At 36.2% G+C, this 16,754-nt stretch overlaps 1 protein-coding gene across 1 annotated transcript in view; it reads left to right on the forward strand.

Moving 5' to 3' along the window:
- Nucleotides 1–16,754, forward strand: part of GFRA1 (GDNF family receptor alpha 1) — a 202,560-nt gene that overhangs the window by 172,395 nt on the left and 13,411 nt on the right. The window contains exons 6-7 of the mRNA XM_063433764.1: nt 7,315–7,449; nt 12,245–12,435. Coding sequence (XP_063289834.1) covers nt 7,315–7,449; nt 12,245–12,435 — 326 coding nt within the window. The remainder of the gene's footprint in view (nt 1–7,314; nt 7,450–12,244; nt 12,436–16,754) is intronic.

The raw sequence follows: 16,754 nt of genomic DNA on the forward strand, positions 1-16,754 counted from the left end.
AATAGTTACATATATTGTGTAGCTTAGATTGGGAATAGTTACATATATTGTGTAGCTTAGTTTGGGAATAGTTACATATATTGTGTAGCTTAGTTTGGGAATAGTTACATATATTGTGTAGCTTAGTTTGGGAATAGTTACATATATTGTGTAGCTTAGATTGGGAATAGTTACATATATTGTGTAGCTTAGTTTGGGAATAGTTACATATATTGTGTAGCTTAGTTTGGGAATAGTTACATATATTGTGTAGCTTAGTTTGGGAATAGTTACATATATTGTGTAGCTTAGTTGGGAATAGTTACATATATTGTGTAGCTTAGTTTGGGAATAGTTACATATATTGTGTAGCTTAGTTTGGGAATAGTTACATATATTGTGTAGCTTAGTTTGGGAATAGTTACATATATTGTGTAGCTTAGTTTGGGAATAGTTACATATATTGTGTAGCTTAGTTTGGGAATAGTTACATATATTGTGTAGCTTAGTTTGGGAATAGTTACATATATTGTGTAGCTTAGTTTGGGAATAGTTACATATATTGTGTAGCTTAGTTTGGGAATAGTTACATATATTGTGTAGCTTAGTTTGGGAATAGTTACATATATTGTGTAGCTTAGTTTGGGAATAGTTACATATATTGTGTAGCTTAGTTTGGGAATAGTTACATATATTGTGTAGCTTAGTTTGGGAATAGTTACATATATTGTGTAGCTTAGTTTGGGAATAGTTACATATATTGTGTAGCTTAGTTTGGGAATAGTTACATATATTGTGTAGCTTAGTTTGGGAATAGTTACATATATTGTGTAGCTTAGTTTGGGAATAGTTACATATATTGTGTAGCTTAGTTTGGGAATAGTTACATATATTGTGTAGCTTAGTTTGGGAATAGTTACATATATTGTGTAGCTTAGTTTGGGAATAGTTACATATATTGTGTAGCTTAGTTTGGGAATAGTTACATATATTGTGTAGCTTAGTTTGGGAATAGTTACATATATTGTGTAGCTTAGTTTGGGAATAGTTACATATATTGTGTAGCTTAGTTTGGGAATAGTTACATATATTGTGTAGCTTAGTTTGGGAATAGTTACATATATTGTGTAGCTTAGTTTGGGAATAGTTACATATATTGTGTAGCTTAGTTTGGGAATAGTTACATATATTGTGTAGCTTAGTTTGGGAATAGTTACATATATTGTGTAGCTTAGTTTGGGAATAGTTACATATATTGTGTAGCTTAGTTTGGGAATAGTTACATATATTGTGTAGCTTAGATTGGGAATAGTTACATATATTGTGTAGCTTAGTTTGGGAATAGTTACATATATTGTGTAGCTTAGTTTGGGAATAGTTACATATATTGTGTAGCTTAGTTTGGGAATAGTTACATATATTGTGTAGCTTAGTTGGGAATAGTTACATATATTGTGTAGCTTAGATTGGAATAGTTACATATATTGTGTAGCTTAGATTGGGAATAGTTACATATATTGTGTAGCTTAGTTTGGGAATAGTTACATATATTGTGTAGCTTAGTGTGGGAATAGTTACATATATTGTGTAGCTTAGTTTGGGAATAGTTACATATATTGTGTAGCTTAGATTGGGAATAGTTACATATATTGTGTAGCTTAGTGTGGGAATAGTTACATATATTGTGTAGCTTAGATTGGGAATAGTTACATATATTGTGTAGCTTAGTTTGGGAATAGTTACATATATTGTGTAGCTTAGTTTGGGAATAGTTACATATATTGTGTAGCTTAGTTTGGGAATAGTTACATATATTGTGTAGCTTAGTTTGGGAATAGTTACATATATTGTGTAGCTTAGTGTGGGAATAGTTACATATATTGTGTAGCTTAGTGTGGGAATAGTTACATATATTGTGTAGCTTAGATTGGGAATAGTTACATATATTGTGTAGCTTAGTTTGGGAATAGTTACATATATTGTGTAGCTTAGTTTGGGAATAGTTACATATATTGTGTAGCTTAGTGTGGGAATAGTTACATATATTGTGTAGCTTAGATTGGGAATAGTTACATATATTGTGTAGCTTAGTTTGGGAATAGTTACATATATTGTGTAGCTTAGTTTGGGAATAGTTACATATATTGTGTAGCTTAGTTTGGGAATAGTTACATATATTGTGTAGCTTAGTGTGGGAATAGTTACATATATTGTGTAGCTTAGTTTGGGAATAGTTACATATATTGTGTAGCTTAGTTTGGGAATAGTTACATATATTGTGTAGCTTAGTTTGGGAATAGTTACATATATTGTGTAGCTTAGTTTGGGAATAGTTACATATATTGTGTAGCTTAGTTTGGGAATAGTTACATATATTGTGTAGCTTAGTTTGGGAATAGTTACATATATTGTGTAGCTTAGTTTGGGAATAGTTACATATATTGTGTAGCTTAGATTGGGAATAGTTACATATATTGTGTAGCTTAGTTTGGGAATAGTTACATATATTGTGTAGCTTAGTTTGGGAATAGTTACATATATTGTGTAGCTTAGTTTGGGAATAGTTACATATATTGTGTAGCTTAGTTTGGGAATAGTTACATATATTGTGTAGCTTAGTTTGGGAATAGTTACATATATTGTGTAGCTTAGTTTGGGAATAGTTACATATATTGTGTAGCTTAGTTTGGGAATAGTTACATATATTGTGTAGCTTAGTTTGGGAATAGTTACATATATTGTGTAGCTTAGTGTGGGAATAGTTACATATATTGTGTAGCTTAGTTTGGGAATAGTTACATATATTGTGTAGCTTAGTTTGGGAATAGTTACATATATTGTGTAGCTTAGTTTGGGAATAGTTACATATATTGTGTAGCTTAGTTTGGGAATAGTTACATATATTGTGTAGCTTAGTGTGGGAATAGTTACATATATTGTGTAGCTTAGTTTGGGAATAGTTACATATATTGTGTAGCTTAGTTTGGGAATAGTTACATATATTGTGTAGCTTAGTTTGGGAATAGTTACATATATTGTGTAGCTTAGTTTGGGAATAGTTACATATATTGTGTAGCTTAGTTTGGGAATAGTTACATATATTGTGTAGCTTAGTTTGGGAATAGTTACATATATTGTGTAGCTTAGTTTGGGAATAGTTACATATATTGTGTAGCTTAGTTTGGGAATAGTTACATATATTGTGTAGCTTAGTGTGGGAATAGTTACATATATTGTGTAGCTTAGTTTGGGAATAGTTACATATATTGTGTAGCTTAGTTTGGGAATAGTTACATATATTGTGTAGCTTAGTGTGGGAATAGTTACATATATTGTGTAGCTTAGTTTGGGAATAGTTACATATATTGTGTAGCTTAGTTTGGGAATAGTTACATATATTGTGTAGCTTAGTTTGGGAATAGTTACATATATTGTGTAGCTTAGATTGGGAATAGTTACATATATTGTGTAGCTTAGTTTGGGAATAGTTACATATATTGTGTAGCTTAGTTTGGGAATAGTTACATATATTGTGTAGCTTAGTTTGGGAATAGTTACATATATTGTGTAGCTTAGATTGGGAATAGTTACATATATTGTGTAGCTTAGATTGGGAATAGTTACATATATTGTGTAGCTTAGATTGGGAATAGTTACATATATTGTGTAGCTTAGTTTGGGAATAGTTACATATATTGTGTAGCTTAGTGTGGGAATAGTTACATATATTGTGTAGCTTAGTTTGGGAATAGTTACATATATTGTGTAGCTTAGATTGGGAATAGTTACATATATTGTGTAGCTTAGTGTGGGAATAGTTACATATATTGTGTAGCTTAGATTGGGAATAGTTACATATATTGTGTAGCTTAGTTTGGGAATAGTTACATATATTGTGTAGCTTAGTTTGGGAATAGTTACATATATTGTGTAGCTTAGTTTGGGAATAGTTACATATATTGTGTAGCTTAGTTTGGGAATAGTTACATATATTGTGTAGCTTAGTTTGGGAATAGTTACATATATTGTGTAGCTTAGTTTGGGAATAGTTACATATATTGTGTAGCTTAGTTTGGGAATAGTTACATATATTGTGTAGCTTAGTGTGGGAATAGTTACATATATTGTGTAGCTTAGTTTGGGAATAGTTACATATATTGTGTAGCTTAGATTGGGAATAGTTACATATATTGTGTAGCTTAGTGTGGGAATAGTTACATATATTGTGTAGCTTAGTATGGGAATAGTTACATATATTGTGTAGCTTAGTGTGGGAATAGTTACATATATTGTGTAGCTTAGATTGGGAATAGTTACATATATTGTGTAGCTTAGTGTGGGAATAGTTACATATATTGTGTAGCTTAGTGTGGGAATAGTTACATATATTGTGTAGCTTAGTATGGGAATAGTTACATATATTGTGTAGCTTAGTTTGGGAATAGTTACATATATTGTGTAGCTTAGTTTGGGAATAGTTACATATATTGTGTAGCTTAGTTTGGGAATAGTTACATATATTGTGTAGCTTAGATTGGGAATAGTTACATATATTGTGTAGCTTAGTTTGGGAATAGTTACATATATTGTGTAGCTTAGTTTGGGAATAGTTACATATATTGTGTAGCTTAGTTTGGGAATAGTTACATATATTGTGTAGCTTAGTTTGGGAATAGTTACATATATTGTGTAGCTTAGTTTGGGAATAGTTACATATATTGTGTAGCTTAGTTTGGGAATAGTTACATATATTGTGTAGCTTAGTTTGGGAATAGTTACATATATTGTGTAGCTTAGTGTGGGAATAGTTACATATATTGTGTAGCTTAGTTTGGGAATAGTTACATATATTGTGTAGCTTAGTTTGGGAATAGTTACATATATTGTGTAGCTTAGTTTGGGAATAGTTACATATATTGTGTAGCTTAGTTTGGGAATAGTTACATATATTGTGTAGCTTAGTTTGGGAATAGTTACATATATTGTGTAGCTTAGTTTGGGAATAGTTACATATATTGTGTAGCTTAGTTTGGGAATAGTTACATACATTGTGTAGCTTAGTTTGGGAATAGTTACATATATTGTGTAGCTTAGTGTGGGAATAGTTACATATATTGTGTAGCTTAGTATGGGAATAGTTACATATATTGTGTAGCTTAGTTTGGGAATAGTTACATATATTGTGTAGCTTAGTTTGGGAATAGTTACATATATTGTGTAGCTTAGTCTGGAATAGTTACATATATTGTGTAGCTTAGATTGGGAATAGTTACATATATTGTGTAGCTTAGTTTGGGAATAGTTACATATATTGTGTAGCTTAGATTGGGAATAGTTACATATATTGTGTAGCTTAGTTTGGGAATAGTTACATATATTGTGTAGCTTAGTGTGGGAATAGTTACATATATTGTGTAGCTTAGTGTGGGAATAGTTACATATATTGTGTAGCTTAGTTTGGGAATAGTTACATATATTGTGTAGCTTAGTCTGGGAATAGTTACATATATTGTGTAGCTTAGATTGGGAATAGTTACATATATTGTGTAGCTTAGTTTGGGAATAGTTACATATATTGTGTAGCTTAGATTGGGAATAGTTACATATATTGTGTAGCTTAGTTTGGGAATAGTTACATATATTGTGTAGCTTAGTGTTGGGAATAGTTACATATATTGTGTAGCTTAGTTTGGGAATAGTTACATATATTGTGTAGCTTAGTGTGGGAATAGTTACATATATTGTGTAGCTTAGTGTGGGAATAGTTACATATATTGTGTAGCTTAGTTTGGGAATAGTTACATATATTGTGTAGCTTAGTCTGGGAATAGTTACATATATTGTGTAGCTTAGATTGGGAATAGTTACATATATTGTGTAGCTTAGTTTGGGAATAGTTACATATATTGTGTAGCTTAGATTGGGAATAGTTACATATATTGTGTAGCTTAGTTTGGGAATAGTTACATATATTGTGTAGCTTAGTTTGGGAATAGTTACATATATTGTGTAGCTTAGTGTGGGAATAGTTACATATATTGTGTAGCTTAGTGTGGGAATAGTTACATATATTGTGTAGCTTAGTTTGGGAATAGTTACATATATTGTGTAGCTTAGTTTGGGAATAGTTACATATATTGTGTAGCTTAGTTTGGGAATAGTTACATATATTGTGTAGCTTAGTGTGGGAATAGTTACATATATTGTGTAGCTTAGTGTGGGAATAGTTACATATATTGTGTAGCTTAGTTTGGGAATAGTTACATATATTGTGTAGCTCAGATTGGGAATAGTTACATATATTGTGTAGCTTAGTGTGGGAATAGTTACATATATTGTGTAGCTTAGTTTGGGAATAGTTACATATATTGTGTAGCTTAGATTGGGAATAGTTACATATATTGTGTAGCTTAGTTTGGGAATAGTTACATATATTGTGTAGCTTAGTTTGGGAATAGTTACATATATTGTGTAGCTTAGTTTGGGAATAGTTACATATATTGTGTAGCTTAGTTTGGGAATAGTTACATATATTGTGTAGCTTAGATTGGGAATAGTTACATATATTGTGTAGCTTAGTTTGGGAATAGTTACATATATTGTGTAGCTTAGTTTGGGAATAGTTACATATATTGTGTAGCTTAGTGTGGGAATAGTTACATATATTGGGTAGCTTAGTTTGGGAATAGTTACATATATTGTGTAGCTTAGTTTGGGAATAGTTACATATATTGTGTAGCTTAGATTGGGAATAGTTACATATATTGTGTAGCTTAGTTTGGGAATAGTTACATATATTGTGTAGCTTAGTTTGGGAATAGTTACATATATTGTGTAGCTTAGTTTGGGAATAGTTACATATATTGTGTAGCTTAGTTTGGGAATAGTTACATATATTGTGTAGCTTAGATTGGGAATAGTTACATATATTGTGTAGCTTAGTGTGGGAATAGTTACATAATACATTGCTTATTTACCTTTTATTCTGGTATATTAAAGTCTTGTGATATCTAATGTCTAATAAACACAGATTTCCTGGGTAACACCATCTCACAGTTACTGGAATACAGAGGAATTGAGCAACATTGTTATGGTCCCTACTGTCCAAGATAAATCATTCAAAATGATCAGGATTAATATTGTCTTTGACTCTGAAAATGTATATTCGTGGGATGGTAATTTCCACAGAGTTTTATTCGATGTTAGGAGGATATTTGAATCTCCGTCTACACCTGAACATAATGCCGGGAGTTAAAATAAGGTGTTTTTACCATTTCCTATCCCTGCTCTTTGTATCTTGATAAATTTGCGGTATTTTTTTCCTATTCTCTCCAGGCACAGGGATCACCCCTAATTACCTGGAGTCCAGCAGCCTGAGTGTGTCGCCCTGGTGTGACTGCAGCAACAGCGGAAACTACATTGACGATTGCTTGAAATTCGTTAACTTCTTCAAGGATAATATCTGCCTTAGTAAGTATCACAAAGCATCCTCCTGGTACCCAGAACGTACTCCTATAAACATAACATAGTCACAGAAATGTAATAATATTATTAATCAAACTGTGATATACTAACAGAATTGTAATAATATAATTAATTAAACAGTGATATACTGCTATAAAGTCTATCAAGGTCCGTCTCTGTCGTTCCTAATGATCCTAAGATTTGACATTTATTGAAGGGTTGGGATTAATTCTGGGATTCTGTTAGGATTTAGTGATTGAATACAACATTCAGTCAATAGAGAAAGATGTCATAGGACGTCAGAGACAAGCCAGACATTAAACTTGCACTTTGTTTTCAACCTGCTCAATACATTTATTTTCCAGCATTATATGGCCACTTTTGGCTTTGCCTGCAAGCCCGATTAGCTTCATAATCTCTTTGTTTGATTGAAAGCGAATTTCAATACATTTTATTATTCTCTGTGTGTATCCCTGGCTGAGCGTATATTAATGTGATTTATTGAGGCTGGTTAATGCAGAGATATACGAGTGTTTAATAGGGAGTATCACTTTAATAGGGATACAGTGCTGTGGTCAGGGTGAAGAATCGAAGGTGTAAAGGTTTATTTATACGATATATGTGAATATAAAGCAAAAGTACCAGGAGGAACACATACCTGGCTTTACGGTTGACAACCTGGGTATAGTAAAAGTGCTTTTTACAAAAGGGCTGATTTCTTTATTGAATTTGGCACTTTTCTGAAAGAAAGAAAGAGGACACACACTTCACATGAATACATGGGTTTAATTTGAATCCTCCCCAGGTAGAACTTGTCTCTAAATACTGGGGTCCACTGGAAATGGAAGTGTACAGGTCACCCTAAATGACAGATATTCCGGTATACACAATGGAATATTGAAATGACCATCAGCAATAAGTGTCAATCACTCTGAGACTAAACCTATAGAATCAATAAACTGCCTCATGTTTTGACAGTGATCCTGGTTTCCCCATTGTGTTACTTTGGGAATACAGTCTTTGCCTCTTCCTTCTTCCTGGATAAGTAGATTAGGGGAAGATTAAGGACTGGGTTTTACATGGCGACCTGTTAACCCCTTAAGGACCAAACTTCTGGAATAAAAGGGAATCATGACATGTCACACATGTCATGTGTCCTTACGGGGTTAAAATCAGCCAATTGTGACTGTCCAAATAAAACCATTTTCTGTAAGTCGTTCATCCCTCTCTGATTGCTCCTGAATGCATTTCCTGCCTAAAGAATTGTAGAAATTTACTTTTGTTTATTCTGCATCATTCTATAATTGGAGTACAATAAAACCTATTACAGAAAGTTACAACGACACAATGCCAAAGACAATAAAATGACCCAAAAGCCTGAGTTTTAACGACTTGGAATCATGCGTGTTCCTGTGTGTTTGCTAAGATGTACGCTTTCTAATCGTGGAGCAAGACATGATCCCGTTTAATCCTTTCCATGCCAGAGGCACGCTAAAATAAAACAAATATATTAAAAAAATACAGTAATTTGCATAACATAGATGAAAATATTGAATTTCTGGGGGGGGGGTTTATTTCACTTAATCCGCTTGTTTTTAGAAAAATTAACCCACAATCGCCAACATTACTCCATCCAAAACGGAAATGAAACTACCTCTCCCGTATCTATGCTTAGCTCCCGGTCCTCGCAGTCTAAGGGGGGGTTTCGATTTATTGGCGACTGTAAGGGTTACAGCCAAAGCTTCTAAAAGCTTCTAGTGCAGCTCTGCATTAACACCGCACACATTCCCCCCACCATCAATCTGAAAATCCCTCGAATTCCCTCCAGACCTGATTAAAACTGCTTTCTATTCATTTACCAAAGGAGCGAGAAAATGAAATAGCGAACAGGTAATTTAGCCCCGCTATAAGCACGATTCCTTTGAAATAACTGTAATCTTTAAACTTTTGCAAGGTAAACTTTTATCATTTGCTTTGTTGCCATAATTATGCAAATGGGTTGCCAGCTACAAAGTAATGAATTCCCCATACGGGGTTGTGTATTTATATATTTATTTTGCCAGAGCGGAAATTCCAATATAGGACTCGAGATTCCCCCTAGAACAATGTTCTTCCTGTGTTTTATGGCTTTAATTTTTTTTTCTATTCTTTTTATTTTGTTGTCGGTGATGTAAAGAAATTATTTAGAATAGAAATCATTATCTTTAGTATTGCACATTTATTGGAAGAGGGAGACCGTGCAATACAAATTAATATTATTGATTTTATTTATAAAGCATAAACGAACTCCCCGGCACGGGAGATAGGACGCAGATACTCAAATCAGGTAACTTGCAAAGCTGGAAATTGTGTAAAATTAACCAGGGAACTGAATTTACTGAATTGGCACAATTCTCCAACTCAGCTAGTTTTCCAGCTCAGGGATTTTGCTTGAAATTTGCAATTTTCTTGTCAACGCTGCTGAGTGCGATACAAGCTGTAAGTTCTGAGACATTTGATACAGCTCACAGTTTACCAAGGGATAGGCCTGAGGTGAGACAAGAGGTTAACTGATGATCAGAACATTGGACTTCTATTAATAAATTATTCATGGATAAAGTCAGTGATTGATGGGATTCCAGAACTGGCTGGCTTTTCAGGGATACGGATATTACAATGTAACTGCTGTCTGTAGAATACTCAGGGAACACAGCAGCTCACACTGGAGGGGGCAATTAACCAAAACCCCCCCAATATCTTTTACACTAAAGGGATACGGACATTACAATGTAACTGCTGTCTGTAGAATACTCAGGGAATACAGCAGCTCACACTGGAGGGGGCAATTAACCAAACCCCCCAATATCTTTTACACTAAAGGGATACGGACATTACAATGTAACTGCTGTCTGTTGAATACTCAGGGAACACAGCAGCTCACACTGGAGGGGGAATTAACCAACCCCCCCCCCCCCCCAATATCTTTTACACTAAAGGGATACGGACATTACAATGTAACTGCTGTCTGTAGAATACTCAGGGAACACAGCAGCTCACACTGGAGGGGGCAATTAACCAACTCCCCAATATCTTTTACACTAAAGGGATATGGACATTACAATGTAACTGCTGTCTGTAGAATACTCAGGGAACACATCAGCTCACACTGGAGGGGGGCAATTAACCAACCCCCCCCCCCCACCCCCCAATATCTTTTACACTAAAGGGATACGGACATTACAATGTAACTGCTGTCTGTAGAATACTCAGGGAACACAGCAGCTCACACTGGAGGGGGCAATTAACCAACTCCCCAATATCTTTTACACTAAAGATATATGGACATTACAGTTTAACTGCTGTCTGTTGAATGCTCAGGGAACACAGCAGCTCACACTGAAGGGGGGAATTAACCAAACCCCCCCCCCCCCCCCCCCCCAATATCTTTTACACTACAGGGATACGGACATTACAATGTAACTGCTGTCTGTAGAATATTCAGGGAACGCAGCAGCTCACACTGGGGGGGGGGGGGGGGGGAATTAACCAACCCCCCCCCCCCCAATATCTTTTACACTAAAGGGATACGGACATTACAATGTAACTGCTGTCTGTAGAATACTCAGGGAACACAGCAGCTCACACTGGAGGGGGCAATTAACCAAACCCCCCAATATCTTTTACACTAAAGGGATACGGACATTACAATGTAACTGCTGTCTGTAGAATACTCCGGGAACACAGCAGCTCACACCGGAGGGGGTAATTAACCAAAACCCCTAATTTCATTATATAGGTTACATTACAACTCTGCAAAGTACCACCTATTAAGAAATCATATAGCATATGAAAGTATTTTTATTATTTGACATCTTTTAGCTGCATGCTGGAAGAGGTCCTGGCCATATTCAGCTAGCATTACCCATCTCAAACTGGGCTGTTTGATATCATGTAAATAAAGGAGCACTATAGGGTCAGGAACACAACATGCTTAACCCGCCATTTAGGTGGCTTGCCTCCCCTTACTCCCCTTAAAAGCAATTAAAACTCACCTTTTTTCCAGCGCCACGCGGGTCCCCCGGCACTGGCCCCAAACCTCTTCGTGACATCATCACAATTACCATGGGGAAAGCATTGGATTGGCTGAAATCAGCCAGGGGGTGGGGACAAACACTGTTTGGCCAATCAGCACCTCCTCATAGAGATACATTGAATTAATGTATCTCTATGAGGAAAATTCAATGTCCCCATGCAGAGCGTGGAGGCGCTGAATGGCAGTGCTGCTTACTGTGCAGCACTGCCCCAGGAAGCCCCTCCAGTGGCCATCTAAAGAGTGGCCACTTGGAGGTGTCCCTAGGGGCAATGTAAACACTGCCTTGTCTCTGAAAAGACAGTGTTTATTTGAAAATGCCTGAAGGCAATGATTATACATTAAGCTGTAGTTGTTCTGTAGTTGTTCTGGTGACTATAGTGTCCCTTTAATGTTTGGAGTAAAAGGGTAGCTGAACCACCAGTTTGCCGAGGTGGCTTGATATTGTAGAAATTAATAAAGAGGTTCAGAGGCAGCTGGAAGGGGTTTTGATAAGTTGATGTACGAGGAATATTTTGATATTAAGGATTCAATAGATGAGGACAGTGAATGTCTGGATTCTGTGAAGAGGATGGTAGTCTGGGGACCAAAGCCTTCTGAATCTGACCATGTCTTTCATGGACTTTCATTACTTAAGGTTTAAGCGACATTAAATGATTATTGAGATAATTATCGTTGGTTTCTATTGTTTCCAATCATGCAGATTAAAACGTCTGTTATTATTCTTTACAGAAAACTCGATACAGGCTTTCGGCAATGGAACGGATATAAAGCATCAGTCAGAACCCGCACTGCACACCACCACATCAACAACCTCAATCCTTTCCAAAACCAAGCCAAAGGACTCCGGATTCAGTGATACACTCCATATAACCAATGAAATCCCCACCCACAACGGACTACCAGCCTGTGCCAACCTACAGGTGAGCAATACCTACCTCCCAATGGAACTAAATGGTCTTTGTACAGAAGCAATCTCATACTGCATATATTATTCTAGAAATCAAAAAAGGAAATGTTATTGTAGGACGATTTATAAAAAAGTTATTATTATGATGTTATTTTCACTACTTATTCTTTGATTCTAAAACCTTACATTTTGCTATATTATAAACTGTTGATATTATTTATGACATTTAATCAACAGTCTGAAATAAAATGGTTCTTTTTCCAATTTTGCACCATATGTTCATGTCGCAAGTTTTCTAATGTGTCACCAGGATTGTAATTATTCACCGAGCATACTAATCTTCCATCATCTATTATTTTATTATTAAACCAACTCATTTAATTTCTGTATTTTGTAATATCTTACTAAGGGCATGCTTACAGTGCTTTTGGTAATTATCTGCCGTAAACTGTTATTATGAGCCGGTAGATATCTGCCCCCACAAAATGCTGGCTGATATCCTACCAAAAGACCCAATGCTTAGCGATCTACCATGTCTAACGTCCACAATACAAACTGCGTTCTAGTAGTCTCCAAATTGTATTGGCCATAGCAACCACAAAAGGTATACAAGACCTAACCTGCACATGTGAACGCCCCTTGTGTTTGGAGAATGGAGACAGGACATAGTGTATACTGCCCCTTGTGTTTGGAGAATGGAGACAGGACATAGTGTATACTGCCCCTTGTGTTTGGAGAATGGAGACAGGACATAGTGTATGCTGCCCCTTGTGTTTGGAGAATGGAGACAGGACATAGTGTATACTGCCCCTTGTGTTTGGAGAATGGAGACAGGACATAGTGTATGCTGCCCCTTGTGTTTGGAGAATGGAGACAGGACATAGTGTATACTGCCCCTTGTGTTTGGAGAATGGAGATAGGACATAGTGTATACTGTCCCTTGTGTTTTTGGAGAATGGAGACATGACATAGTGTATACTGCCCCTTGTGTTTTTGGAGAATGGAGACATGACATAGTGTATACTGCCCCTTGTGTTTTTGGAGAATGGAGACAGGACATAGTGTATACTGCCCCTTGTGTTTTTGGAGAATGGAGACAGGACATAGTGTATACTGCCCCTTGTGTTTGGAGAATGGAGATAGGACATAGTGTATACTGTCCCTTGTGTTTTTGGAGAATGGAGACATGACATAGTGTATACTGCCCCTTGTGTTTGGAGAATGGAGACAGGACATAGTGTATACTGCCCCTTGTGTTTGGAGAATGGAGACAGGACATAGTTTATACTGCCCCTTGTGTTTGGAGAATGGAGACAGGACATAGTGTATACTGCCCGTTGTGTTTTCTCAGAATGGAGGCAGGACATAGTGTATACTGTCCCTTGTGTTTTCTCAGAATGGAGACAAGACATAGTGTATACTGTCCCTTGTGTTTTCTCAGAATGGAGACAAGACATAGTGTATACTGTCCCTTGTGTTTTCTCAGAATGGAGACAAGACATAGTGTATACTGTCCCTTGTGTTTTCTCAGAATGGAGACAAGACATAGTGTATACTGTCCCTTGTGTTTTCTCAGAATGGAGACAGGACATAGTGTATACTGTCCCTTGTGTTTTCTCAGAATGGAGACAGGACATAGTGTATACTGTGGCTATTGAGGTGGGATCTTTGGGACGGCCCGTGGGTCCTAGTTGTTTCTGTAACATTTAAGAAATACCTATTGTCTTTGAACTGTTTATATATATATTCGATACCAGTAGAGAGCACTCAGGAGTCTTTCAAGGTAAATTTAATCTGTTGCTTTATTGAGCAATTACAAATTCACACAACAGACTGAAACGGCGACTGGAACGTTGTGTGAATTTGTAATTGCTCAATAAAGCAACAGATTAAATTTACCTTGAAAGACTCCTGAGTGCTCTCTACTGGTATCGTATACAACTTGGTTGGAGACAGCACTGGAGCATTAAAAGACCGGGAGCATTGAGTGCTGGGACCTGGGACGTATATATATATATATATGAAAACTTGCATTTTATCTAACTATAACTAACTTGTTTGTTATATATGTGCTTGTTTTTTTCCTGAAACATTGCCAATGTCCCACAATTTGTTCCAACATCCCACCGAATACTGTAACATCCCACCAAGTCCTCTAATATCCGATCAAGTCCTCTAATATCCGATCAAGTCCTCTAATATCCGATCAAGTCCTCTAATATCCCACCAAGTCCTCTAATATCCGATCAAGTCCTCTAATATCCGATCAAGTCCTCTAATATCCCACCAAGTAATGTAACGTCCCACTGAGTAATGTAATATCCCACCGAGTATTGTAACATCCCACCAAGTGATGTAATATCCCATCGAGTACTATAATACCTACTGAGTAATGTAATATCCCATAGAGTACTGTAATACCCACTGAGTAATGTAATATCCCATCGAGTACTGTAATACCCACTGAGTAATGTAATATCCCATCGAGTACTGTAATACCCACTGAGTAATGTAATATCCCATCGAGTATTGTAACATCCCACCAAGTGATGTAATATCCCATCGAGTACTGTAATACCTACTGAGTAATGTAATATCCCATCGAGTACTGTAATACCTACTGAGTAATGTAATATCCCATCGAGTACTGTAATACCCACTGAGTATTGTAATATCCCATCGAGTACTATAATACCTACTGAGTAATGTAATATCCCATAGAGTACTGTAATACCCACTGAGTAATGTAATATCCCATCGAGTACTGTAATACCCACTGAGTAATGTAATATCCCATCGAGTACTGTAAAACCTACTGAGTAATGTAATATCCCACCGAGTATTGTAACATCCCACCAAGTGATGTAATATCCCATCGAGTACTGTAATACCTACTGAGTAATGTAATATCCCATCGAGTACTGTAATACCTACTGAGTAATGTAATATCCCATCGAGTACTGTAATACCCACTGAGTATTGTAATATCCCATCGAGTACTGTAATACCCACTGAGTAATGTAATATCCCATCGAGTACTGCAATACCTACTGAGTAATGTAATATCCCACCGAGTATTGTAACATCCCACCAAGTGATGTAATATCCCATCGAGTACTGTAATACCTACTGAGTAATGTAATATCCCACCGAGTATTGTAACATCCCACCAAGTGATGTAATATCCCATCGAGTACTGTAATACCTACTGAGTAATGTAATATCCCATCGAGTACTGTAATACCTACTGAGTAATGTAATATCCCATCGAGTACTGTAATACCCACTGAGTATTGTAATATCCCATCGAGTACTGCAATACCCACTGAGTAATGTAATATCCCATCGAGTACTGTAATACCCACTGAGTAATGTAATATCCCATCGAGTACTGCAATACCTACTGAGTAATGTAATATCCGAATGAGTACTGTAAAACCTACTGAGTATTGTAACATCCTACCAGAGAAAGTGGTTTATAATTTGCTACCTAAGCAACGTTAGCTGTATGATGTGTAAATAATTCTATACTATAAATAAATAGCCCGCTATCTCACTGCTTCGAGCAGAGAACATGGAAACATGTCTAGTCTGTATCTCTTATGAACCCTGGGATTTCTAATTCTGGAAATTACGCTATAATTTGCACAATAATTTCCATAGTTCACCCTTTGGGGCCAATAACATCACACCACGGTTCAGAAGAAAGAAAAGGTGTGTGTGTTTTGATTGCCACTTTGTTAAAGTGCTGCTCAGTGTCACATTATCCTCTCAATCTGCTACTCATGCGTGATCGAAAAGTCTGTTCTGCGACCTTAAGAGAATAATCATCCCATTTATTGAGCTGAGAATTCTCCGATTGTTAAACCATACATTAGCACGTTTATATTAAGAGAAATTCACACTGAAGAAACTTCGGGTCATTTAAAGCACTGTTAGGGTGGTGACACTTAGACTCTTACATTCAGTTATAATATTTGAATTTATAGATAAGGGAGGACTTGGTCACAATTGTCCCCGTCCTGGATTGGGCTTTGCCCTTTATTCGTTTTATCTGTTGACCTGGAACCTGGTTTATGGATGAGTTTTCTGAAGAGGGCATTATGAAACCACCATTATTAAATGTAATTCATAATGGACCCGATATATGGAATTTTTAGGAAATCCTTTGATGGCAGGTATGTTATGTTTGTAGGCAGCCTGATGACTGTGATTAGAGAATTCTACCAAGGGCCCGAACACTTTATTAAGGAAATAATAGATTTGTCTCTCTCTCCTGTTCTTCTGTCAGTGTCTATTTTGCTTTGGTCATGTCCCTTCCCATGACTGTGG

The sequence above is a fragment of the Pelobates fuscus genome, chromosome 10 (assembly GCF_036172605.1).
Source record: "Pelobates fuscus isolate aPelFus1 chromosome 10, aPelFus1.pri, whole genome shotgun sequence".
NCBI lineage: Eukaryota > Metazoa > Chordata > Amphibia > Anura > Pelobatidae > Pelobates > Pelobates fuscus.